The sequence below is a fragment of the Hydra viridissima genome, unplaced genomic scaffold (assembly GCF_058129835.1).
Source record: "Hydra viridissima isolate aposymbiotic clone 2 unplaced genomic scaffold, HvirCarnegie_v1 scaffold_5, whole genome shotgun sequence".
Lineage (NCBI taxonomy): Eukaryota > Metazoa > Cnidaria > Hydrozoa > Anthoathecata > Hydridae > Hydra > Hydra viridissima.
In genome coordinates this window covers 11,128,217-11,155,990 of record NW_028324304.1, presented here as the reverse complement: position 1 = coordinate 11,155,990, position 27,774 = coordinate 11,128,217, and the positions used below count along the sequence as shown (strand labels likewise).

The following is a 27,774-nucleotide window of genomic DNA, read 5'->3' as shown; positions in this document are numbered from 1 at the left end:
TTTTTATTGTAATTTAAGATGATGGTCGGCTTGTCAATTTCCTCTTCAGTGCCTCTTTCAGCTGTAGCTCTTCTCCTTCTCCTTGTGGACTGAGAAACTGAAGTATGCTTAGTGCTAAATATCGTTACTACTCAAATGAATATATATAACTGCTTCCAAAATCGGCCAACACATAAACTCTAACCCCCTATTTTGTTGGTTTTTTGGGGTTGTATAAAAGAAACTATATTTTTCCTTTGAAAGAAACAGATTCATCAATGTCCAAATTTTCTTCAGTTGTGTAGTGTTCCATAAACTTTGTGTTTAAGAAATCTAAATAGCTACTTACTCCTTGTGTCCTTGTCCTCATCGTTTGATTGTCTGAAGCGATGGTTTCTAAATGTAATGCCCAAAAAATTTGAAGAAAACGTTTTCGTGAAAATGTTTTTTTAAAAAAATATCATTTTCTAGTGAAATGATCTAGACCAATATGACTCTAAAGTTGGTAAATTGACAATACCCATATTGATGATTACTCCAAAAAAGGCTCTCATTTCAGTCTCAGTAACATCTTTCCGATTCCAAATGGAATATTTGCTTAGTGTTTTTTTGCTTTTTATTTTTGCAGCATAAGCATTAGTTTCTGACATTATTTTTTTAAACAAAGTTAGAGTGAATAATAACTCAAAAAATTCACAAGGTGTTTTACAACTGGCTGGAAGTTTTAATCCAGTAACATTATCCAGTAACATTATCCACCAACTGAGAAGCCTATTGCGGGATGATAATTATCGTTTTCAGTAACACCTATCCATGATTCTTGATTATCTTGAAAAGTTTAAGATTGCTGTGTGCTATCTGTATCCTCATCATCACTGCTGATAATTCTTCTAACTTTTCTTATTCTGATAATAACATCTTCATCAGAATCGTCATCAGCAGTAAATGAAAATTGTGGCGCAGGAGTAGCATCTGTGTCATCTTCCAATAAAGGAAGTTCACTGTATATTTCAAGTATATATTCATCATCATCACTTTCATATTTGTTGATCATCGACTGTTTTCTATTTACCGGGGGCATTTTTATTTTAGTTAGGTATATAAAAAAGCACCTCAAAAATATAAAATTAATTTATGTATTTGGAATATTCAGAATGAGATATATTAAGTATTTATAAGAAAAAAAAATACATTTGATAATTTAAATTATTTTTAAAAACTGTGTTACTAAAATGTTGAGTCTCAATATAGGAGTTGGTGTAAGAAATATAACATCAAACCACACTCTACAAAGGAGTGGAAAGGGTTAATATGCAAATTCAAAAGAAAAGAAAGTTATTAATTTGTCTGTTGAATGCAAGTGTTTTTTGTTTTTTTTATTTGTTAAAGTTAAACTACAGTCAAATAATTGCATTTGCTGAAAAAAAAAAATCCATTAGTTAAAAAAAAAATTCTTTTTACTGAATTGCAACCAGCAATCAATCAATAAGATTTTTTCTACAGAATGGTGACAATCCAACATATCAATCTTCATTAAATTATCTTCCAGCATTTCATTAAATTATCTTCCAACATATCAATATTCATTAATCTATTAGTCATCTTCATTAATCTATTATTACCTCTATAAACTATTATCATTTATTGTTTTATAAATTTTTTATCATTAAAAAAAAAGAAAAGCATTAGTAACTTTTACAAAATAACTTTTCTACATTTAAGAGAAAGGAATATTTAGAAAAGTACAACAAAATTAAGGGTATATAATGATAGTAACAGGTAAGAAATTACAGTAATATATATGCAATTACAGCAACTTATATGCAATTACAAGTGTATACAGTAATATATATATACAATTACAATAGTATATATGTACAGCAATATATATGCAATTATAGTAACATATGTAATTATAGTAATATATATCCAAATATAGTAATACATATGGAATAGCAATAATGAAAAAAATAAGAAAAATATATAACACAAAAAAACTAGAAAAGTAAGTATAAGAGAAAAGTAAGTATAAGAAAAAAAAATCAATAGCATTATAAATTACACTAATTTTAGTAAAAATATATTTTAAAGTTTTTTTCAGCATAATTTTTTTCATGTTATTTTTTTTAATAATCAAAAACAATAAAACTTAAAAAATATTGTTAGAAGAATGCTATTATAAGAATGCATACCATTTTTGGAGTGCATTGATCATCAAACTCATTATGACCTAATTGTCCTGATGATCCACAACCAAAAGTGTAAACACGCCCAGCCTGCAAAAACAATACAAATTAAGTAAATTTAAAAAGTATTTTTTAATAGCTAGAAGATGCAACTACTCAATCAGGATCTATTTCAATCAGGATTTCTGATTTTCTATTTGCTTATTATCTTACAACTTTTACACTTTTTACCTTTTTCTTTATTGATAAAAAAATATTTTATCTATTATTTTTATACAAAAAATAGTAAATCAATAAAAATAAAGTAAAATATATTAAAAAAAACCTTTATAAAAGACATTTTAAATAAATTCTTTTTTTTTATTCAATTTTTACCAAGAATTCTCATACAATCATGTTTAAGATATGAAAACCAAAATCAAAATATAGGAAAGAAACTGATATAAGAGATAAAAATAAATTGTATTTATTGTTGTGTAAATATGTATTCATTGTTCAATAGGTATAGAAGTACAACATTTCTTTTTGTAACTTTCTTTTAATTTAACAGACTTTTTTTTTTTTTTATTGGAAATGTTTCTCTCTTTTGATGCAACTCAATCTTGCTTCATACTTTAGTTTATTACTATTGATAGTTACTGCACCACTTAAACAAAAAAAGAAAAAAGCAATAATTGTCAATCACAATAGCTATAAAGATACACAAAATTTTCATATTAGCACACACATCCCGGGAATCATGAGAAACTGTCACGGAAGACTCTGAAAAAATCCTTTGGAGGGAATGATCCTCACACATTACTGTTCTCAAAAATGCAAAAAATGAAATCTTTTGTGACCGGCCGAGAAAAAAAATCAGTTTGAATTTTTTCATTTATTCCTTAAAATCATGAATTGACAACTTTGACTCTTTTTGCATTTTTACATCTAAACAAGTTCTACTCAAGCACTCTTTAGATATGAATACTGAGATGAATTTGACCAAAAACATCTTTACTAAGAAAAAATAACTAAAATATAAATATATTTATATAAATCCTTTTTAAAGTTTTACATCTATTCTAACAAGCCGTAACATTTCCTGATATGTAATTTTTTATTAGACAGGACTTGTTAGTTCTTTCCAATATGTCTAAAGGACCAATCTTTAAATATTTGCTTTGTGCTATATTTTTAATCAAATTTTTTTTTTCTGAATTCCGGGAAATAGCACTGACAAAATAAAGTGTGCAATACCTACATATCTGTGCATGAGAAATTTATCTGCTTCGGATCCCATTTTAAAGGTAAATTTTCCGTAAAAATCTAATGATGACAAAGTGTTTCTTGACCAATAACGCATTTTCTTTTTAGTTTTTAAATACATTTTCAATGTCAACTTTTGCTAGTCACCAATGACAGCCCTAATCGTATGCATAAAAGTTATGATTTTCTTTAGGTCTGCTTTGCGATCATGCCTAATTCAGTCAAGTCCCATGATGAATGCAGGAAAACAGTTTGTTTTTTCTGCATGAGAAAGTGTGTCAGAGAGGCGACAGGCCACTTGATACAAGTTGTGCTAGAAACCCTTCCAACTCCTATAGACTTCAGTGACTCAAGAGTGCCCAGAGGCATTTGTGACACATGTAGGCTAGCATTAGGGAAAAAAGCAAGGGGAGAGTCTGTCACCATTTCTCCTGTCTTTGACTTCTTCTCTATCAGGATGAGACCAGTTGCAAGAGAGCAAGCATGTGACTGTCTTATCTGTAAGATAGGGCGGATGAAGTTCCTTGAAAAGCATCCTCTGGACAACCCACCGTCTTCAAATTCAGCACAGCCTCAAGCAACACAGCGGAGGTGCTCAGACTGCCTTTCAATCATTGGAAGAGGGGTGCCACACAACTGCAGCAATGCCTCCTTCAGTGAAAATATGACAGCACTTTCACTTGAAGACCCTAAGTTTGGAGAGCAAATTGCAGCATCTGTAGTTGCTGCCAAGGAAGCCTCTCCACATGGGACTGTGAAACTGGCTCAAGCCTCTGGTGGGCGCCCTTTGCGAGTGAAGAAAGATAAAACTTATTGTTCTTAATAGGTACTGCTACATTATTTTCGTGGTTTAAATACTTAAGAGATTTTTGTAAATTAGTAATGAGAATTCCTCTGTGATCCTAGGTCCATCCAGTGCCAAAAATCTCTAGCCTGAAGCTGATATTTTGAGCGCTCGAGACTTCAAGCCAACACCGGGCTGTTAAATCAATCTGTAAAGAAGTGTCCACACTTAACCACTTCTCCCAGGCTCCAGTCTTGGAGCCAAACCTTCACGCAAAGTTTGCTGAGCTTGGTAAGAGCTTATCAGAATACTTTACCCAATCTACAATTGAGATCACCACTGACAAAACTGAAAAAAGAAGTCAAGTTGTTGTTCACTGCATCAAACTAGCAGACCTTCTTGATCAGCTGCTGCTCCAAAGGAAAATTTACTCAGAACATGTCGTGAAGCTTGGCATTGATGGTGGAGGAGGCTTTCTCAAGATCAGCCTCAGAGTTCAAGAAGCTGAACAACCTGAAGACTTACAATCTCCCCCTCGAAAAAAGACTCTGGCTTCACAAGTGGCAAAAGACACAAGCGTCAAGCGCCAGCTTCTGGTTGCCATTGTTGAAGATGTTCCTGAAAACTACACCAACATTCAGAAGATCCTTGACTTAATCCATCCTGATGGAGTTGACTTTCTCCTCTCCTACCACTTAAAACTGGCCAATATTGTATTTGGCATTCAGTCCCATTCCTGCTCACATCCCTGCACTTGATGTGATGTTGAAGCAAAAAACTCTCTCAAAAAAGGAAACTTCGGACATTTGGGTCACTGCAACAGTGCTTTGATGCCTTTCAGGTAAAAATTACATTCCTTCTTTATGTGGAAAATTTATAACAGTCTTAATTTTTAACTATTTCAGTTACCAATTCAAACAACAATAACTGTTTCTTGATACCAGATCTAACCTTTATTCTTTCATTAATGTCAATTTAATAGAAAAATTGGAAAAATAAAATTGTTCTTGTGTTTCAGGCATATGGGCAAGATCCAAAACAAGCACGACTGTTCAAGAATGTCATTCACTTGCCACTCTTCAACAAACCGGACAGCTCTATGGTCCTCACCTTCATAGCACCCATGGAGCTCCACCTCCTCCTTGGTGTGGTCAATCACCTCTTCAAGGCCTTGAAAGAGGCTTGGCCAAAAGCTGATGATTGGCCAAGATCACTGCACATCAAGAGCCAGCCTTTCCATGGTGGCCAGTTTGCTGGCAATGAATGTCATAAGCTTCTGAGGAATGTAGATGTGCTGAGGCAACTGGCTGAGCAGGTACTTTTTAAGTTTTACAACTTACTTTATGCTAATCTCTTCAGAAGTACATGGTATAGTGTTTTGTTTCTGTTTTTCTTTACTAAATTTGAGCATTTCTTTATACAGGATTGTGCCTTCAATATTTTTGGCATCATCAACACTCTTCAAAAGTTTGATGCTGTAGTGTCCTCCTGCTTTGGCAGCACCCTTGATCCTCACTTTGCTTCAAAGATTCAGGCCTTCAGAGCATCATACCTTTCTCTCTAAGGGGTCAGTGTCACCCCAAAAGTTCACGCAGTGTTCTTCCATGTGGAAGACTTTATTCTGCTGAAAAAAGAATCACTTGGCAAATACAGTGAGCAAGCCACTGAGGCACTGCATCACAGCGTCAAATATCATTGGGAAGATGCAAAAGGCCCAACAATCATCCAGAGTATACAAAGTGGCTCAAAACATGCATGGTTGACTTCAACAGCAAGAGTGACTAAAGTCATTAAGAGTTTATAATCTGTTTTGCTTGATTTAGGAATCCTTTTTAAAGATTATTGTGTACACATTCATCTTAGTATCCATATCTAAAGAGTGCTTGAGAAGAACTTGTTTAGATATGCTGTAAAAATGCAAAAAGAGTGAGAGTTGTCATTTCATGATTTTAAGGAATAAATGAAAAAATTCAAACTGATTTTTTTTTTCTCGCCTGGTCACAAAAGATTTCATTTTTTCCATTTTTGAGAACAGTAATGTGTGAGGATCATTCCCTCCAAAGGATTTTTTCGGAGTCTTCTGTGACAGTTTCTCATGATTCCTGGGACGTGTGAGCAAAAGTGAAATTTCTTACAGAAGTTAGCAAAACAGAGTGTTCTTCTCCACAAGAAATATATCGAACATGTTTTCCAGACATAGATTTTATTTCAGTGGGAACCAATCTATCTAACAGAGAAAAACATTCAAAAAACAACTAATGGTTATTTTTATGCTATTAATTTAAAAATACATAAGATGTCAATTCTTGAATTGTTTGGACTTGGTATCCAAGAATTGACATCTTCACAGAAATTATTAGTCATCAGTTTTCATTAGTTCTAAATAGCTGGAGAAGATTTGAACATAGTGGATCAAACAGAAATAGGTTTTTCATTATGGTTACAAACATCACTGAATGCTTCAGTGACTCACCGACCACTACATCTTTAAGTAGGAATCATCAACTGAAACTCTTCCATCAATGACATTGAAGTATTAAAAAATGAGGGACTTATAGTAGACTAAAATTGCAGCCATATATGCTAATTTTAACCAATGATACGCAATATGTGCAAGTAATTTTTATGGTTTAACATTTTTCATTATATTCTAGAAATACTTGATTTGGAAACATAATTGAACAAGTTATTATTGGCAATTAATTGTGTCCGATTTTTGAACTGTGTTTCTTTATTGATCATAACATAACTTATTCTTCTTAATAGTCTACCTTTTTATGTTCATTGTCTTCTGGTGAAGTATCATGGTCAACCCACAACTTCTTGCTCATTCATGGGACTTGATGTTAAATAATAATGAATGTGGTTAGGAAAATCTTGATTAATCAGCCTTTGAAGGCAACAGGAAAATAATGTTTTGATTCAGACTTGGCTCTGAAAACAAATTCCTAAATTGCAAATTTAATAGACAGGATGTGAATATTATCTTATCTGTCTGTTTGTGATGAGAAATGCAAGTCAAACCATTTGGCAGATTATATGATGAAAGAGGATATACTGATATTGCCACAAGAAAAAAATACACATTTTTATCTTAAGACAATAAAATATTTGTGTACCACTTTATTTAAAATGTTAAATATAATTAACTAGACCTACTTTGATACTTATTTTACGTTTGTTAGTATGATTATAAACAATGTTATCATAATTACAAGTGTTTTGATATTTTGTAGTTATGTAAATCAAAAAAATTAAAATTTTGCAATTTTTGAAATTTTGTATAGCAAGGTCATATACAACCTTGTTATAGTCAAATATTTTATTTTTCTGCTTTTTCTTTAACTTATCTCCTCAGTCATAAATAAAGCATTTCAAAAACCCCACAATCAAAAACCCCAGTGCATGCTCCAATAAGAAGTTATGAACAAATCTCCATGAAAACAACCATTTTGCCCACTGTAAGTCTCTTTCAGGCTAAAACATGTAGCTTTTTTTTGTAGAAAGTAAAATACTAGACTTTTCAGACTCATGATAGAAAACCTCTCAAAATGTTTACCACCAAATCAGTATTAAAGTAAATACCTAGTAAGGTAAAGCCAAGAACTTGCAATTAAAATACTGTATTCAATTTTCGACTATTCACAAATATGGGGACATTTCAGCTTTCCTTTTAGAACAGATGGGGTTAACAGAACATATCAATTAAATATAGATCAAATATTTTAACAATAGTAGATAAAAAGTACCTTGATGATCTCCTAAACCAAGTTGGCCAAAGCTATAAAAAAGCAAGTAATAAAAAGATATAAAAGCCATAGGCAACATTACATCACCAATTATCATGCTTTATCATGCTGAAAGTCTTGCTTCCTTTAACTTGACGATATTATTACAAAAATTTTAAGCTGTACATATTTAAATAATATTAATTGTTCATTAGCTAAGTCAATAAGATATATTAAAACCTGTTCTTTCCCCAAGCAAATATTGTACCAGATATAGTAAGTGCAAGGCTGTGATTACCACCAGCACAGATTTGTATGATTGGACAATTAGACAAATCCCTGATTAAATGAGGTGAAGTGTATTTGTAAAACTTTGAGTTAATTCCCATTTGTCCAAACTCATTACTTCCCCAACTAAATATATGGCCATCTATGAAACAGAAACAATAGATATAGAGATTGCCAAAGAGAAGAAAAAACAGGTTACTAAAAAATTTTAAGTTTATATATGCAACAATGTAAAAAAAAAATTTTATAACAGGATTATTGTTAACCACATTTTATAACAATGTAATTAATCATCCACAAATACAAGACAAAAAATTCACCCTTAGACAAAGCCAGTGTGTGTTGCTTTCCACAAGATACTTGGCTTATTACAGGTAAATCTCCGACAACTCTAAAAATGTTATTTGTATTAAGAGCTCAATTTTAAGTTTTCAAAAAAAAACATTGGTCCTAATCAGTTACATACTAAGTTGTAATATTATATTATAACTTTTTACATCAAAAATAAAAGAGATTAAATGTAGATGCCTAATTTAATTTACAGAAACAATTTTGGGATCTCACACTCCAACATTGGCAGAATTAATTGCTATCTGTTACAATTTTGCCCTTCTAACCAAGCTCACATTTTTTGCTTGGCCAAAACTTTTTAATCGGACAAAATTGTGGCATGTTTGCTGAATTCATGTTTTTTGGGGACAAAAGTTCATGTTTTCATTTATGAAAAATGGCTGAGTTTTGAAACCACACCAACAGATGGGTTATCAAGCCATAACTTTGGAGTTAAACTTTTAGGTTTTAATTGGTTTTAGCAAAATGTCAGGTTTTGCTCCTTTTGGGATTGTATAATTCTTCTATTATAATTTCCTTGAAGATTTTCTTATAGTAGTTCCAAGCATGTTTTTGGCCTTTATTGGATTGTTTTTAGGATCTTCCAGGGAATTTCTGCTTCCTATGTCTTTATCCATATCTTTTTTTGACTTTTTGGATTGTTGAGTTAAAAACACCTTTTTTTTTTCGATATCCTGAACAGAGCACTCTGGATTTGCATTGATGCCCCTGATCACTTTTTGATCAAGTTTTAAAAATGACAGACTTTTTCTTGATTTCTCAACTTTCTTTCCAATTTGTGACCTTCATTCCATAATTTGATAATACAACTGTCACTTTTCCTTTGACTTTTATACCTTTTTGTTAGAAAATTAACTCAAGCAATTTTTAAGCAATTTGTTCAAAACGAATTTTCTCACTTCTACTTGCAAATATATATATACTTTTTTTACAATTGAATTCAAATAATTGCTTTTAATTTCTAATTATATGTAGATTTAATGCAAGTTAAGTTTTAGGATATTATTTTGGATATTATCACTAACAAATGAGTATTTAGATAAAATTGGTTTACAGATTGCTGTTAAATTCCAAATTTATGTTTTAACCTTTGCAAGTGCTTTCTGATTATTACTTTTTTTTCTTACTTGTAAAAATGATACAATAAACCAGCAACCAGTTGTAAACAGCTTATATAATACAAATACTTTTAAATAGAGTTTAAGTAAACATTTCACTATTTTAAAACAAATTTTTATAAATAACCTAACTTATCTATTGACTATGTTTTAGTTACAAATCCAAAATAAGGAAGTAATTAAAGAAATGATTAAGTTTACTAACGTGTAACTGTAAAAACTTAAAATGTTTAAATGCATAAGTTAAATTGTATAGTATACAATTTAACTTATGTTAATTCTATAGTATAATATACAATTTAACTTATGCATTTATTACTATGTTTATACATTTATTATAAAAACTTATAAAGTACAAGTACTTTATAAGTTTACATGTTTCATTATAAGTTACAATAATATTCTTTGATTGAAAAACAGTTATAAAAAGACACAGTTAAAGAAGTTTCATCAACCAAACATTCATCGAGTGAGGCCAAGTAAAAGGTATCAACAACTGAAATGAAAATTATATAAAAATATTTTGAGAATTTATTGGATAATATTAAAAACATGTTGATATCCCTCACTAAAATTACAGGCATTTGATTGAATCTAAAGAAGATGAAGAGTTATTGATTGAACAGTGGTCTAAATGAAGTATTTCATGGGTGACTTGAATATTGGATAGATATTCATGCCATTTAAATTTCTGTGTTTTCCAAATTTCTAAAAGGAAACCAATAATAGTGACTAAAGAGGTTAAGACTGAAAAGAAATAATAGGTATTATTCTTGGAAAAGGCAAGAGTTAACAGTTAGTTCTTGGTTCTCCTGGAACATTTCCATTAAATTCTTTATGTTCCAATAGAAACTCAAACTGACAAAGCATATTAGTCTGATAAGCAAAATAGTCTGTCTCAAACTGATAGGCAAAAACACCATGTCTAGAGTTCAAACAGAATTATGTCAAAACCTGAATCAACATAAAAATTGCATGTATTGCCCAGAACATTGAGTTGAGTTTTCCCTATTCAACTTGATGATGCAACTAATAGGACAATAGCCAAGCTACCAACACAATTTATTGTACCTATGCAAAGAACTGGCATATTTTAGGATTTAGTAACATTGGCAACAAGCAGGAAATGGTTTAATTGCAATTATAAACACTTGAAAGAAAAAAAGATCGCAGATTAAAATATAGAAGTAAAGAAGACCTGAGCATAAAAACTCATGATTATTTAACTAAATTAAAAAAGAAAAAAAAAATCATTTTTTTGCAGATAAAATGTCAGTAAATTTCCAAAACTGTCATAGTTGATCAATAATAAGAATCTTTAAAAGTAATCAATGAGAAAATGCCAATGATAGTCAAAATACTGCTGAGAGAATGCCAATGATAGTCAAAATACTGCTGAGAGAATGCCAATGATAGTCAAAATACTGCTAAGAGAATGCCAATGATAGTCAAAATGTTTAATTCCTAACAGAATGAATAGGAAAAGTAGATCTGCCAATTTAGCTTAAAATAGATAAAATTTTACTTGCAGCTGCATTTCAATATCAGAAATGACTATAAAAATGTCAAGACAAAAAAATCTCTTATAAATCTTTTGTAAAAACTTGTTAACATGTTACCTAGGAGCAGAAGAAACTTCATTTTCATGTGATTGGCCAAGCTGTCCATTTTGGTTTTTCCCAAAACTGTATATCTGGCCCCTCTCATTTAACAAAATACTATAACCATCACCACAACTTCCACTTTTTATGGTTGCAAGACTTGTGATCCGCTCTGTATTTAGTTGTTTTTTTTTTAAAAATTTTTAAGATATTTTAATAAAAAGAAAAGACAAATTAAATGCATTTAATGATTTTAAACACAATTGTAAATATTTGCAATTGTTTATCTTTTCAGAAATTAATCAGAAAAATAATTTAAAGGGTTTTTACTAAAACATTTTCCCACCTGGAATTTCAATACTTTCATTAGATATTCCGAGCTGTCCATCATCATTCAAACCACAAGCAAAAACTAACCCCCCTGATAGAAACAGTGTGTGATTCCAACCACATATGATTTTATCAAAACTCAATGATAATGTCTTCACTAAAACAAATTGCAACAACATGTCAAAAACTCTTTAAAAGCATAACTTTAATGATGATTTAATAAAATTTCTAACTACAGAACTATAAAACTTTAATTTATCTTAGGTTCTAATTTCCTAACTAGAACTCACTGAACAACTGCAAAAACTGAACTTAATGTAAGACTTTAAAACCATTGAAGAAAAGAAACCAGCAAGAGTAACAATCTGTCTCTCGCAATGTCTGCCAATTTAACAAACTTTAATTTAAAATTTTACTTTGCGTTGGAACTGTTACAGTATCATCACCAATATGATCATTATCATCTTTTGCTAACACATTTTTGAAGCCAAGTTGATTGTAAGCATTACATCCCCAACTGTATATACTCATTTTTATTTATTTATTTACAAATTTTTAATGACTTTCTAAATATAAAAATAAATAAAAATAAAATAGAATGCAAAATTATGAAATTCAAAAACAAGATATTGTAAGTAAAAATATAGAGAAACTGTATTACATAAATCTTACTATGTACAAAAAAAAAATTTCAAATAAATATAAGATTTTCGTAATAATAACAAAACATTTAAGAACTTTTGAATTTTTTTAATTAAAGTAGTAATAAATTATGTTTTAAGTAAAATACAAGCAAAAAAAAAAAAAAAAGAAATAAGGTTAAAAATAACCAAAATAAAGTTCTCTAACTTAATGAATTTTATGCAATCAAAAATTATACTTTAAGAATAATTTTATTCTCTACATTTTTACAACCATATCACTACTTTCCATTTCTTTTATAAGATCCATGTATTTAAATGAATTTGGTTCACAGTTGAATTGCTTTAACAGTTTCAACCGTGAAGTATTATCTGTGGCATAAAATAACTGTTGTTGCTGAACTAAGCATTGAGCTTCTAATATGTTAATACTATTTGTGTCAAACTCACCAGCCATTAAGACAATACCCTTGCTTTCTTTGAATTCTGTATAGTATATTAAACTCAACTGCCATGGGGCACTTTCACCATATGCTTGAAAATTTATTAGTGATGTGAAAAAGCAGCGATTTTGATTTGTGAACTGTGATAATACAAATTCATAACCCTCCGATTTTGGTAATGGATACAAAAACATAGGATACTCTTTTTTTCTCTTCACAATGTGATCAAAAGATAGACTGGGAATAACAGCTGTTACACTATCTTTAGTTTTAAAGTATGAATTCCAAATTTTTCCTATTTCTTCTGCATTCTTATCTTCTAACAAATGCAACTTCATAAGTTTGTCTAACTGTCCTGGTAATTTGGACCCTGCTTTTTCAGCATTTTGCTGTTGTAGCTTTGAAAGAGATGTTTCAAATTCTTGGATCTGCTCAGACCACTTTTGTGTCTCTTTGTTTAACTGATAATTAGGTTTTTCTTTTTTTGCAATATAAATTCCAGATTCTTTTGCCTGTTTGATTTTGTTTGCATATTTTTCATAATAAGGGTTACTTGTCAGTTGTAAGCTTTCATTATCCTCCTTTATTAATGATCTACAGTTCAAAGACAAATGAAAGTTACGCCGTATGTGCTGTTGAAAGGAAGGAGTTACTCTGAGGAACTGCAACATTTTTTTAAAATTGTAACTAAAAGTGAAAAAACATCCTGTTAAAAAACAATTAAAAATCTTGTATACATATCTTGTAAAAATATTGTATAAATCTTGTATATGTGTGTATTTATATCAAAGTTAAACTTATGATGTAAATTAAAACTTAGCAAGATTTCAATTTACATTAGAAATCATTACTTAATAAACTTTATTGCATTTTGTTATTTTTTACAACTTTACTATGTTTTGTTTGAACAATTCAAGCTGAACATATTATAAACACATATGATTGAAAACACAAAACATATATAAATAAATTTTTAAAAACTATTTATTTTGAATATATTTGATTATTACTATTTAATTTTAAAAAAAGTTTTACTTAAAAACTCTTAATTACAAAACATGAAATAACTACAATAAGAATGTGTTTTTACCCTCCTAAAAAACCTGTGATATCTATTTTTATTCAACACAAAAATAATCTCTTCTTTAAGTTTCAACCAATTTTTCATGATTAACAGCCCAAGATAGATAAGTGTTCCAAATAAGTGCTGCCAGATTAGAAAACAAAACTCTATGTTCAAGTGGGACATAATAAAAGTTTGCAATCTGTACAGGTGGCCATATGCACCAGTTCATTTTAACAGTTTGGCAGTAGGATGATTTTAACTTTCCCTTTATCTGCTTAAATGACTTACCTTCAAGTAAGTCTGCAACTACTAAAAAATTTCCAATAAAAATAGGAGCAAAAAAAGTCTGATCAAGTACCATTTTCTGTATTGCTACCCTAGCTGTGTTTCCTTTAAGAACTTTATCAAGTGTCAGATACCAGCAGCGCAATATTGGTGCTACCATAAAAGCACCCATACAACTAAGCTTTAAGGTTCGTTTTAGTTGATGATTTTTAAAACCATGCTGCTCAACTACTTGTTGTGCTAGTACATCTCCCAAGCAGCTCAATGTACCTATATATATATATATATATATATATATATATATATATATATATATATATATATATATATATATATATATATATATATATATATATATATATATATATATATATATATATATATATAGTTAACTTTTATTTACTATAAACATCTGTTTAAAAAATAAAATACCAGTAGTTGTCATTGCTACTGCTAATGGATATTTGCTGACAGCTGTTGTATATTTAACAAAAATCGATTGCATATCGAAAATTGACTTATATAAATGTTATTAGAGATTAAGTAAGTTTACAACAAAATCCGTAATATTTAAGGAACGATAAATGTTGCGACGATAGCGAAGCGAAAACCTGATCTATTTCACTGCACCAATATTTTAAATAAATTATAAAATAAGTGATGAGATGCTTACCGTTAACACCACGGAATGATGCTACAAAACCATTGCGTTTTATTCTACAGGCGTATTAAAAGCGCAATCAATTTTTTTCGGTAGGAAACTAATGAGCTAGAGTGATATCTCTAGAAAATATACTTTTTCATGTTAAGAAAATCTCCCCATATATCATTTCCAAGTGAAAATAATTTGCGTGAAAAAATGATAAAAGCTATTCCAAATCCTAAGAAAAATTTTTGAAAGATTTTTTTTTATTTGCGAATTACAAAGGTCATTAAACTTTGAAACAGTGTGTGAAGGAAAAAATCTGACAAGAAATCCTGACTAGGGATGTCCCTCTCTCAGATCCAATCTTTCTTCCAGCCTCAATCAACTAGCCTACAATATTTGACCGACATCAGAAATGCGATAAGAACCAGATTTTTTTAAAAGAGATTACAGGAAAACCATGGTTTAACGTAATGTACTTATTATTTAATTTTCTGCAACTTATAAAAACTATTCAAAACCTAAAGGTCAATTCCTAAGGCTTCTAAGATTTAACCATTGGTCGAGTATTTAAACTACTTTTTCAAAAAAATTAAATTACCCTTCTGAAAGATCATAAATCATTAAAAGTGATGTTACTGCTGTATTTATTAATAATTTTCTCACTTGGAGCATCAACAAAAGTCTCACTTAGGACGGGATACACTAACAAGACCATTGGGATGGATAGGAGGCATAGAGATCGACTGCTAACATTCATCGATAATCCTCAAGGTGGATGGTAAGACTTAAAACTAAAATTTAGTGATGAAGCAGCTAAAATGACGTTAAAATTATAAAAGAGACTTCCTTGGTTTTAAAAATGTGCCCTTTGACAATTTATAATGCCATAATGGGCATAATTGCTCATTATGACAATTTAAATTGTCTGAAGAATGAAATTAATGTATTAAAATCATTTTTAATTTTAGAATTTACCAGAATAATCTATTGATTAAAGATATGGCCAGTTTTTTGAACTGACGATATTTCTGCTGATAGAATGTTGTGAATTGTGGTGGATTGAATATTTCAATTTATAATACTTGCAAATTGATATATATAATAATTTTTTAATTCTTACAAAAAAATGTTTTGACATTTTATTATGAAGGGGGGGGGGGGTTATTATCTTTTATGCAACATTCAACTCATACACTTTTACAAAAATATCTTTTTTAATGCAAAAAAATATCTACGAAAAAGAGTATTTACGAAAATGTGGTAAAAAAAGAAAAAGAAAAAAAAAGAGAGAGAGAAGCGAAAAAATTTGAAGTTGTAAAAAAGGAAAACCAGCCTATAAAAAAATAAGTAAAAACCAGTGTGTGAAAAACTAAGTAAAAACCAGCCCGTAAAAAACTAAGTATTGAAGTTGTTAATAGCATAAAAATTTTATTCTAAAAAGTCGCTCAATCCAATGACATAGTAAGATTCGTTGGTGAACTTGTATACTTTATGAGCGATATTTTAACTGTTTTTGATAACTAAAAGATTAGGTTTTCTAATTTTGTAATAGAACTAATTGTAAACTTTTGAGTTGGGGTTATTTTATGTTATTGACATTCGGAATTAGAGACGTCTGTTCCTAATTTCGAACACAACATGGCTGTGGAAAACAAAAATATTTCATTTAATAAACAAAAATGATTTCCTTACGTTAAAACAAGCATCGTAGGAGTAAAGAAAAAAATTTCTCTCCAACTCATATCACACATGCCTATCTTCAGTCTAATTTATGTGTATTTCATGTCAAACTTAAGCCTAGTTTATGTATAATTTATGTCTAATTTCGATTTTTGTAACAGATTTTTGGTGTTTTTGTGGTCAACACGGTCATCAAACGTGTTGCGTATTGTTTGTAAGAATTTTTTCGGTAACAATTCTAAAATCATTGCCAATAAAAAATTCTAACAATCAATGTGCGCAACATGGGTTCTTTTAAAAGGCTTTTTTGCTAAAACGCGATATTGTTAATTTTATGCTAGTTAAACTGCTAGGTTTCTTTATATCTTTACATTACGTATGTATTCTTTTAGAACTTTTTTAGGTATTTCTTTTGTAGAAAGAAATTTGTCTAGATTACGCAGGTTATTATTATTATTTTTTTTGTATAAAATGTGACATGGCGTTTTTGCTGATGAAGTTAAAATATTTTTTGTTAAAAACATTTTGAAAAAACTACCAAAATGCTAGCCCTGTTAACAATTTCTTTAAATTTTTTCGTTTTTAATTTTTCTTAGTATTTCAGTTGTTTGCTTTCTTTTAACAAATCTATTAAATGTTGTGATGATGATTTTATGTGGAATTATTTAACTTAAAAGCTCTTCTTTAAGGGTATTTACCTTCTTACATAATGTTGCGAATCGATGGTGATCTGAAAAATATTATGAAAGTGACCTTAAAAGCTCGTCACGATGAGCTTACAGATCAATTCAACCGTTTAATTATGGTCAAACTTTTGATGGTTTGCTGTTTTATTATGGGAATAAGTTGGTTCACAGACTCGATTACTTGTGTAGTACCAGGTATTTTTATACCATTATTAGATACTCGGCACTCTATCAAATTATAAGTAATTTTATATATATTTCTGCACACACACACACACACACACACACACACACACACACACACACACACACACACACACACACACACACACACACACACACACACACACAAAATTTCAAACCTGTTGAACAAGTTCCAAACCTGTGTTTAGACAATTTTAAAAACCTTTTAAACTTACCGTTACATGTACACTATATTAAAAAAGCATTTGAGAATAATATATGATTTAGTGGATTTTATTAATTAAACGCTAGATGAGTTGATCTATTTTAAATATTTTCATTTTCAAATCACTAAATATTCTTAAAGATTAGTAAATTTAGGACTTTTTCAAAATAATCCATTATCCAACTTACACTGGGAAATCTTTGATGCAATGAATCGGACCAATCGTGTTGGGACGGAAGCTGCTTAATCCATTACGCGGCATTTACCATGCTTAACTGTCGAAAGTTGTTTTTTTAACCGTACATCAAAATTACTTGATGCAACCAGATTCGAACAGAGAACCTTAGTACAGTCATATATCATCTAGTAAAGATAAGATTTACCGAACTCATCTTCTTTGATAAGATTCTTATAAAAGACTAGCGGTTTCATCGTAGAGCGTCTCCAAACCTGAAACACTCAAACGTTCTTTTAGAGTTTCAACACTGCAGTTGACTTTATGATTTTTCTGCGGAAGACTGAGTTGCTTTCTCATACCTTCTTTAAAAACTTTGTGATAACTCGGCCTGCTTTTCTGGTCGGATAAGGTTGTCTTGTGCGTTTTTTTTTTTTTCTTTTATTATTATTATTTTTTTTACAATAGTCTACAACAGTGCCCAATTGCCATAGTCAAGGCCAAGTTAGCGTCTTTTGTTCACATGGCTAAGACCAATAAATTTTGGCAAATATCAAGGCCGGTGTCATTAAATATTCTGCATACCAAATAAATGTTTAGTTAGTAGCTAAAAAAGCTATTACATACTGTGATGTTATGCTGTTATGTCATTTTTCTGCTGTAATGTCATTTTTCTTTTTAAGGATCTTTTAACATAATATTACAAATCGTAAGTGATCTGAAAAATATTATGTGATCTTAAAAGCTCATCACGATGAGCTTACAGATCGATTCATGGTCAAACAATGTTTACAAAACGGCTGTTTTGTTAGAAACTAATAGAACAGCCATTTAATATGCATTCTTAGAGACTCGTTTTAGCAGAATAAAGAAAACCTACATAAAGTATTGAAAAATTGTTACTTTATCCATTTCTTTCCGGAGTTCCCAAATACGTCAGTAAGTTAAGAAAATATTAATTTCGTAACAATAAACGTAAAAAGTCCTTTAAGTATTTATGATTGTTTTTTCACCAGAGAGCGGAAGTTTATTAACAATAAATTAAAATGGCAATAAATTGTGGCTCCTATTTCGTTTTTTTTGTTTCAAACACCGAAAAGAAATGAAAAAATTTGTGGTTTTCGTTTTTTTTTTCTGTTTATGTTTCGAAGCCTTGGAATTTGTTATAACCTGCCTGCAACTTGTATTCCTTTCAGACAAAGGTTCTTTTTAAAGTATTTCTTTAAAATTTATGGGATAAATAATACAAAATTGCTCTTGTTTTTAGTTCTAACTAAAGAACAAAGCTAGATAAAATAATCACTTCCGGTCCGCAAACTACTGTTTACCAGTCCGGATGTTTAAGGGTTTATTCAAGGTTGTAGTACACCATTGGCATATAGCTCTGGCATTTTAAACCACTGTTTGGTGATGGTAAGATTGAGGAAGCAAATATTAGAATGCTGACAACCATAGGCCCTGGTCTCAATTTACGCCCACACTGAGAAATCGAGGGGGTTCAAATCACCAATATTCTTTTTCACAAGCCTTCTCGCGGTTGTTTCGGATACATTAAGGTCTTTTTCATTGACTTGACGGATTCCTGTCAGTTTGCCTTTCAGTGGTACTGACTGGATGTAAGAAATGAAGGATTCCTTCCTGATTCTAGTCACCGTTTAACAGTCTTTGTTCTTTTAAACTGTTTTCAACAGTAAATTATGCTAAGAGAGATGTTCTAACTGACTTCATTATCTGACAAAACTGCATTTCCGAAATTTGTTTTTGACAAGACCCAGTGTTGCAAAATTCACTAAAAAAACGGGGATTCTTGTAAATTTTCATTAAAAATAAGAGATTTTAACGAACAAGGGATTGCTTTAAAGATGTTTCCTTTCATTACATATGACCCAATCAAGAAAAAACGATCGAAAAAAATGAATTTTAAATTTTGACTTTTTATTTTTAAATAAAGCTATTTTAATTTTGTTTGTATTTTGAAATTTCACTTCGAGATGATTTTCTGAAGTTTTTTATTTTTTACTTTAAAGTTGATACATTTACTCCTAATTAATATAATAGTTTTTTTAACTTTTTGTGCGTTTTTTTCGCTTAAGAAACTTCTATCGGGTACATTTTTTAACTTTTTGTGCGTTTTATTCGCTTAAGAAACTTCTACCGGGTACATTTTTTAACTTTTTGTGCGTTTTATTCGCTTAAGAAACTTCTACCGGGTACATTTTTTAACTTTTTGTGCGTTTTATTCGCTTAAGAAACTTCTACCGGGTACATTTTTTAACTTTTTGTGCGTTTTATTCGCTTAAGAAACTTCTACCGGGTACATTTTTTAACTTTTTGTGCGTTTTATTCGCTTAAGAAACTTCTACCGGATACATTTTTTAACTTTTTGTGTGTTTTATTCGCTTAAGAAACTTCTACCGGGTACATTTTAATTATAGGTACGTTTTAATTATGGGTACGTTTTATTCACTAAAAAAATTTTCTTTCACGATAATTTTTTCTTCATTTTTTACTTTGTGAAAAGTTAAACTTTCATGGGCCAAAGTGCATGCGTCCATGTGCACTTAACTGTTTGTTCAGATCCATCTACAAAATCCACAAAATCCATTTGAGATGACCACAATAAAAAAAATTCAAGGAATTTTTCTCTGAAAATCGGTGAGAATGCCACATGAATATTTTGATTATAGTTAAAATATATTAGTTTTACTTCGAGTTTGGTCTCTTTAAACGAACAGCTTGAGCATGATTGCAAGTAAGCATGATAATGCGAGCCAGTTAGTTTATTGATTACAGTTACTCAATTTTTCTCAAATATCATGTTTACAATCAAAACAGCTAAAGGTCACTCGTTTCTATATTTAGACATCGAGAAAAGCAATCGTATGTCCAGTTAGGTTTGAAAAAAATATCCCAGTACAATCAGACGGACATCATGTATAGTAATTAAGTTGCCTCTTCAGGTTCCCTGTAGCAAATTTCTGCAATTTTGTGGCCAAGACTCAGTTGCTAACTTGGTTTAGGCAAATGCAAATGATGCAAATGCAGATGACGCAAATGCAGATGGTGACTATTGTTTGTCGTTACTCTTTCACTGATTTAATGCTCACTGGCAGATGTTTCCGAAATAGATAAAAGTATTTCGTTAATTTAAAATGCTTCTTGTTTTAAGAGTGTTTAAAGTTTTCACCAAAAATTAAACATTTTTGGAATATGTACCAAATGCCTAAATATTGTCATGAATTTTTTAAATTCTTGATATTTAAAAATTGTTTTCAAACTATTTAAAATTGTTGACTACTGATAATAGCTGACAGTTAAAAAAAATCAAGTCTTCAAACTTTTGAGAATCGATAAAAAATAAATCAAAAACTTAGCAACTTTTTAATAGCAAGATATCATAATAAAAAATTGATGAAATCATTTTATTTTTTTTTACTTATTAGCTATAAGTACCATCAGCCCGTCGTTTGTTTCGGCAGCATGCTGGATACAGGGATTTTATGTGTATAAACCTTTGATGACGCGGTTCGATGAAGTTGCATTTTTAGGCATACCAAAAGATATAAATAATGACGGATTGCTCGCAACAGGAGAGTTGTGCACAGTGCAACAAGATTTCGGAATTATAAACGACAAGTGTATACCATTGGAAAAGATTTTCTTTCTTCAAGTAAGCTTTCAAAAAAAAAAGTTGGAGTTTTAATATTGATAGAATAAAAAATACCTGTGTTTCATGTAGATATTTTTGTAAAATAATGTGCAATTTCATTACAGTATCAATGGATGCCATTTCTGATTGGCTCGCTATCAGTGATCTATTACACACCCTATCTTTTTTTCCTGCTAGCTAACAGTGACATGATTTGTTTAAAAACTGCAGTCTTGGGAAATGAAGAGCCAAACAAGATTATTGCATATTTTTTTGGTTGCAAGACTCAACGGTTGCTTCAAATTAGAGTTGTATCGTCTATATTTGTTAAAAATTTATACATCGTCGTGAATATTGTGACATTTATCTTCTTAAATTCTTTATTGAATGGTCAGTTTTATGGATATGGTCTCAAATGGGTGAAATGGTCTCATCTGAGTAACTCCATAGCATTTGACTATATGGGTAAAAACGATCATCCCAGACCAGGTAGGTTCACAACTTTTAAATGTAATTAATCTAAGTACATTAAATAATAAAAGTATTAAATAATACGAATACGGATAAAATTAGCTGTGTATCTAGACAAAATTCAAATGCAACTCTTGTGCAAATGCCTTTGTTGTAACTTCCCTACCTTTAATATTTTTGGGAAAAATTATTTACATTTTTTATAATTTAATTTAATTTAAAATATCTAAAAATAATTTTTAGGTCATAAACTTCTTAGCCATACAGGTAACTAACTCATCATCATAGTTTTTATCAATTGAGTTATGATTATGGGCATGGTAAGTGTTAGCAATTGAGTTATGATTCTGGGCATGGTAAGTGTTAGCAATTGAGTTATGATTCTGGGCATGGTAAGTGTTAGCAATTGAAAAAGATAATTAAGACTGGTTCACTACTTCTGGCTTTTAATCTCGCTGTCTCGCGGTTTGTAAATTTGGGACAATAACATCAAGAAACGTCCTTTAAAAACCCTTAGCAATAGGAGTTCATGACACATTATACAAAAATCCTGAATTAAAATTCAAAAGATTTATTTAGTCTCATAGTTTTAAGGCTTAGAGTTTCAACTGAAATACTTTTTTCCTAGAAAAAATATCATAAAATATAAAATGTTATGATTGAAAAACTTTTAGAAAAATCTGTTTTATAACATTTTATGAAAAATTGTCCCATTAAATATAGTATTGGAGTGGAGTTGCGTGGTTTTACGATTTATACATTTAGAACACTAAACTTAATAAAATATCCTATAAAAATCCATTTTGAGGGTGATTTACATGTCAATTGGAACACTTGGAAAGCAATCATGAAACCTTGCATTAAACTTCTTGTTATTTATTTCAGCATCAGTTTTTCCTTTATTATTTTATCATCAGTTTTTCCTTTATTCATACATGAGATCGATGATTTGGGAATATTATCTAAAAAATTTAAATTAAAATATTGAGATATATTATTTAAATTAAAATATTGAGATATATTATTTATATATTATTTTATGGAAAGATATTAATTAACAACATAAAGGTTTTCAATCAAAGGTGTGAAACGATAAGAATTGGGGTATTTATAGAAGAGATGCGAAAAATTAGGTTGGTGTATGTTTGCGTAAACTACCCTGTAATGATGGACTTTATACAGTTAATATAGATACGTGTCCAGATGAAGTAAGAAACAAAGGTATAGAGAATTATCCGAAGCACAAGTTTGTATGGATAGCGATATCTGAAAGGGGGTTTTCTGAGGTATTTGTGCGATCAGTAAATGTTCCAGCGACAAATCAGGACATTCTTAAAGAATGTTTGATAAAGCTTTAGCCTTTTGTTTCACAGCAATAGGAAGTATCTGTTTTGGCCAGATTTGGCAAGCGCACATTATGCTACGAAGGTGTTACGCTGCTTAGATGATAACGTCAATTATGTACCCTCGTAACATAAAACCCACCAAATCTTCCTCAACCTAGACCTTAAACAATTAAAAACTATAGACGCGGCTTTTTGAAATTGATTGAAGCCAAACTTTTTGCGCATATACGTCACTTTGTGGCAAAAACCCAAATAATGTAGGATTTTAGTATTTTTTTCCATTGAAAAAAAAATATTAAAAATATTTTGAATACTTTCTTTTAAAGAATTTAAAAAACATTTATTACTGTTTTTTTTTTTTTTAATTTTTTACTCAATTAAAAACACTCAATTTGAACAGACAGTAAAAATATAAAAAAGTTTCTTATATATATTTATTGACCACAAAATAAAATACTTTTAGTTAATTTACTTCGAAGTTTTTTCCAATCTTTATTCAAATTCTCTCTTTGGTGGTATAATCTAACGTTACAATAATAAAGGCTAATCATTTTGACTAAATTAACCAAATGATTAGATTGCACATCACTATCACACATATGTTCTCTGTTATCAATAAAAATAGAGCTTCAAACACTGATTAGAATATTAATAATTAACTTTGTCATTAAATTTTTTTGAAACAACCTCTTTTCTTCGTTAAAAATTCTGATTTTGCTTTCTGCAACTTTACATATGTAAATAACATCTTTGGAGGGTTGAACCAAGTTTAATGTCACTGTAATTCTTTTTTTAACTAATGTTGAAGTTGGGATTTGAGATTGAATTAAGGTCAAATGTCACAATCTAAAACTTTTTAAATTAAATTTTTTTCAACAAATCCAGCAATATATTCCACAACATCACTAACATATAATGATAAACTTCTTGAATAACTTAAACTATTTACAGCATACTCATGGTCATCACAAATTTTTTCTTTATCAAAATCTTCAGTAAGCTGATGATCAATTGTTTTCATTTTAATACTTTTTGAAGAACTAATTGCTAAAACTACTGATGGTGCCTGTTCAATACAATTGGCCTAAGAACCTGAAACACTTGTATGAATCAACAATTTTTGTAGGCAGCTTGAAACTGTTTTGCTGTGGGATTATTGTTATATCCTCCATGGCTCTTTATAGCACTGAAAAAAGCTTCCAAATGGGAGATAAGCTGAAATATACCTAAGACTATAATTACCATTTTGAACATAATAATTCCATATTCCCATATATGATTTCAAGCTTACAATCATCCCAATAAAACCTGTTTTACTTTGACTTAAATGCAGATTTCTACTATTTAAGATGTCAAAAATGTTGTTAATAGCAATAATAAATCTTTCTGTTGCTTTGCTGTCTTCAAAATCCCTCAAGTGCTGACTTTCTTGTAAATATTCTATTGCATTTGCAACTTTTTGACTGAATGTCTGTGCAGCTAGCTTGACTTTTTTAGTAAATATCACTTACAGAGATGCTACATTAAGAGACTGATGTTTTTAAAAATCATTTAGGTAACATTTTCTCTTTTTTAGAGGAGGTTCTAAGGCTGTTTTTTTTTAATTCCTTAAGGCTTTTTCCGGGGTAGTTTTAAATGAAGTATCACATTTATTGTTTTGATATTAATTTCACTCTTACTTGTGATTTTTATTTTAGCTGGAGTTTTTCTAGGTTTAATTTTCTTCACCAAACTACTTGGAAAATTAAAAACACTTGGTATAGCTTCCTTTTTAAGTTGCTTTTTTGAACTCCAACCGCTAACAACATGTGAATCTGGTGTATAATGCTTAGAACAAATATTTGAAATTTTTGTTGGAATAAAGTTTTCTCTAGGCATGACAGCAACTCATTTATTTTGTAACAATAAATCTTTAGGAAATCTGCAACATAAAATATAATTAATAAATAAAAATATTTTTTTGCATGTTTACCAAAAAGTAACATAAAGCAATATAATGGTTTATAGCAACATATTAGTAATAATATTTAGCAATATAATGGCAAACATAATGGATGTGGTTCTAAACAATGATATATTCTATATAGAATTATGTTTACTTTCTTATCAAGAAAAAAGAATTTTTAAGTTTAAAACAACAAATTACATTTATATATAATTATCAAAACATTTAAAAAAAATATCAGCATAAATCAAAACATGCTAGGATTAATCAATAATGGCCAAAATTGCAGAAATCCAAAATAAAAATACCATTAAGTCATTAATAATAGTAATAGCGGACAAAAAAAATTATTATTATGACATAATAATATGAATTAATATGACTACTATGGTAAATATGAGAAGCCATTTATCTTTTATCATAATTTAATAAAAGATAAATATTTATCATGCATATAATCATCTTTTAATCATTCATTATAAATTATGATGAAAGATAAATAGCTCATCATATTTATAGCTTACTATATATTTCACTAGATTATTGATACAAATTCATATTTATTGATATTAATATATTATATATATATATATATATATATATATATATATATATATATATATATATATATATATATATATATATATATATATATATATATATATATATATATATATATATATATATATATGTATGTATATATTAGGGTGTCCCATTTTCAGGGTCACGTTTTGTTTTGACTGCTCCTAGCATTTTTCTGCTGCGTATATGTGAGAAAGTGAGATCTGTAAAGTTTTAGAGCTCCAAATTTATTTTTGTGACTACACAAGCCATATTAAGTTTCAAAAATCATGATTTTTGGGTGAAAACAGCCTATTTTTACAGTGCTTGTTTAGTCACAGTTTGAAAGATACAGGCTAATCTTATGTTGAACCATGTACTATTAACCCTCATTAGTTAGAAAAAAATTAGGAGCAGTTTGAATAAAAAAGTTAATTAGGTTTGAAGTGAGTTCAAAGATACGCAGTTGACCCAATTTACCCATTTTTATGCAGTTTGATGCGGTTGACAAAATCAAACAAAATATTGATCTAATCATTTTCAAATGGGTCTAAATCAATTTCCGAACCCTTTTCACACCTAATTAGACCAACGAAAATCCAAAATCGGTTGAAAAATGCTAAAGTTATAAGTTATTTTGCTTTCTTGCATTGTTTCAAAAACGTCTGAAACGTTTTAAAAGCAAAATAATAATTTTATTTTATGCCGCTTAACTGAAGGATTACCAAAAGTGCTTCAAAGTAGTGATAGAACACTGTTATTGGAACTTTGAAAAACTTTATCTTTTTAAGTGAAAAAACAGTTTATAATTCTGTAAGTGATAGGACACTTTTATAAACTTCTGCTATTATAGTTGTTTTTTGACTCCAGTGCAGAGAGTAAGCTTAATTGAACAGAATGGCTAAAACCAGAAAAAAGAAAGAAATATTTCTTCTTAAGAGTATAAAGTGACAAGTTGAATGACAATCAACTCCCTTCTAACAAAGACATTTTGGGGCATTATCATTTTTTAAAGTCTGAAAATCCTAAGATCAAAGATAACACCCTTCTCTGCTGTGGATTCTCTCATGATTTCAAGCTCATTTGTGAAGAAAATTGTCAGTGTTTGGTTAAAAAGGTCATTGCTATTTATGAAAAAGCTGGAATTCAAACATCCAGAGTGGACAAAGTACAGAAGAAAATGAGTGAATTGCTAGCCAAGCACAAAAAATTGAATTCTCTTCAAAAAAGACAAAGAAGTAGAAAAGAGAATAATTTTCAAAGACAATATTTTGCCTGTTCTTTTTGATATTATGCCCAGTGATTTGATACAAATGTTAGAGAAAGATGAGAAAAGATCTCAGGTGGACAAGGCAGAAGATATCATTTTCATAAATGATCAAAGAAATTACAGGAAAATGTACATTGGGAAAAAAGATAAAAGGTACATTTATTCTGCTCAAAGATCTCAACAGGCAAGAGTAAGAATGTCTGGAGCAGATCATGACCAGAGTTATCAGTCTGAGCTGCAGGTTTCATCTTCAAGTGAAACAGAATTATCTTCAGAGGAAACAGACACCTCTAATTCTACAGACTTAAGTAAAGATGAGACAAATCCACAACCATCTACATCTGCTGGCATAGTAGGAGATACTGCTCTTATTTTGAAGGTTAAACATGTAAGCATCAGAGATCAATCCGATATTTTAAAGCAGGTGGCTGATACAAGTGGACTTTCCAACAAAGGTATGTCAAAATCCAATATACACAGAATTGGTAGAAAGGTCATACAGGAAACAGCAGAGGAAGCAAGGGAAGCTTTAAGAGCAAAAGCTGGATCAAACATGATTCTTCATTATGATGGAAAGCTAGTCAAAGAGTATACTGATGGAAAGAAACTCAAAAGAGAGTGCTTAGCATTGAGTGTAACTTGTGATGGAGAACATTTTTTGCTTGGAGTACCTCTTGTCACTGATTCTACTGGAGCTTGTCATACTGAGAAGATTATTGAGATTTTAGAAGAAAACTCACTCAAAGAAGACATTAAAGGTCTAGTATTTGACACCACTGTGTCAAATACAGGTAGAGAAAAAGGAGTAAATTCCAGGTTAAACATCTATCTTGGAAGACCTGTTATGCATCTTGCTTGCAGACATCATGTCTATGAGTGTCATATTAA

The 27,774-nt window shown here is 29.9% G+C and overlaps 5 protein-coding genes across 7 annotated transcripts in view; 2 read left to right on the top strand and 3 right to left on the bottom strand.

Moving 5' to 3' along the window:
* LOC149888647 (putative E3 ubiquitin-protein ligase HERC4) overlaps positions 1–14,766 on the bottom strand; it is a 28,622-nt gene extending 13,856 nt beyond the window's left edge. The window contains exons 1-9 of one of the 3 annotated variants that reach the window (XM_090087202.1): positions 14,719–14,766; positions 12,027–12,176; positions 11,627–11,767; positions 11,299–11,452; positions 8,531–8,601; positions 8,163–8,352; positions 7,944–7,975; positions 6,330–6,421; positions 2,172–2,255 (exon numbers count right to left, since the gene is read on the bottom strand). In XM_090087202.1, coding sequence (XP_089943328.1) covers positions 2,172–2,255; positions 6,330–6,421; positions 7,944–7,975; positions 8,163–8,352; positions 8,531–8,601; positions 11,299–11,452; positions 11,627–11,767; positions 12,027–12,141 — 879 coding nt within the window. In that variant the 5' untranslated portion in view covers positions 12,142–12,176; positions 14,719–14,766. Of the gene's footprint in view, positions 1–2,171; positions 2,256–6,329; positions 6,422–7,943; positions 7,976–8,162; positions 8,353–8,530; positions 8,602–11,298; positions 11,453–11,626; positions 11,768–12,026; positions 12,180–14,718 lie in introns of those variants that run through there. The other 2 variants (XR_016452448.1, XM_090087203.1) reach the window with 2 other exon arrangements.
* LOC149888648 (uncharacterized) lies at positions 3,362–4,233 on the top strand. Its single transcript, XM_090087223.1, has 2 exons — positions 3,362–3,451; positions 3,604–4,233. Exons 1-2 carry the CDS (start codon positions 3,416–3,418, stop codon positions 4,231–4,233), a joined length of 666 nt encoding a protein of 221 aa, XP_089943349.1. The 5' UTR covers positions 3,362–3,415.
* On the bottom strand, positions 12,485–14,795 carry LOC145189056 (ATP synthase mitochondrial F1 complex assembly factor 1-like). Its single transcript, XM_090087219.1, has 2 exons — positions 14,719–14,795; positions 12,485–13,381 (listed from the first exon to the last, which is right to left on the bottom strand). Exon 2 carries the CDS (start codon positions 13,363–13,365, stop codon positions 12,511–12,513), a length of 855 nt encoding a protein of 284 aa, XP_089943345.1. The 5' UTR covers positions 13,366–13,381; positions 14,719–14,795; the 3' UTR covers positions 12,485–12,510.
* Positions 13,763–14,682, bottom strand: LOC145189057 (mitochondrial inner membrane protein Mpv17-like). The gene is made up of 2 exons (XM_090087224.1): positions 14,478–14,682; positions 13,763–14,315 (listed from the first exon to the last, which is right to left on the bottom strand). The coding sequence occupies exons 1-2, from the start codon at positions 14,548–14,550 to the stop codon at positions 13,840–13,842; spliced, it is 549 nt and encodes a 182-aa protein (XP_089943350.1). The 5' UTR covers positions 14,551–14,682; the 3' UTR covers positions 13,763–13,839.
* Positions 14,796–17,064: 2,269 nt separating the features above from the next.
* The window catches only part of LOC149888646 (uncharacterized), a 15,106-nt gene continuing 4,396 nt past the window's right edge, over positions 17,065–27,774 (top strand). Inside the window, exons 1-3 of the mRNA XM_090087213.1 lie at positions 17,065–17,255; positions 21,088–21,314; positions 21,419–21,782. Of these exons, the coding sequence (XP_089943339.1) occupies positions 17,084–17,255; positions 21,088–21,314; positions 21,419–21,782 (763 nt within the window). The 5' untranslated portion in view covers positions 17,065–17,083. The remainder of the gene's footprint in view (positions 17,256–21,087; positions 21,315–21,418; positions 21,783–27,774) is intronic.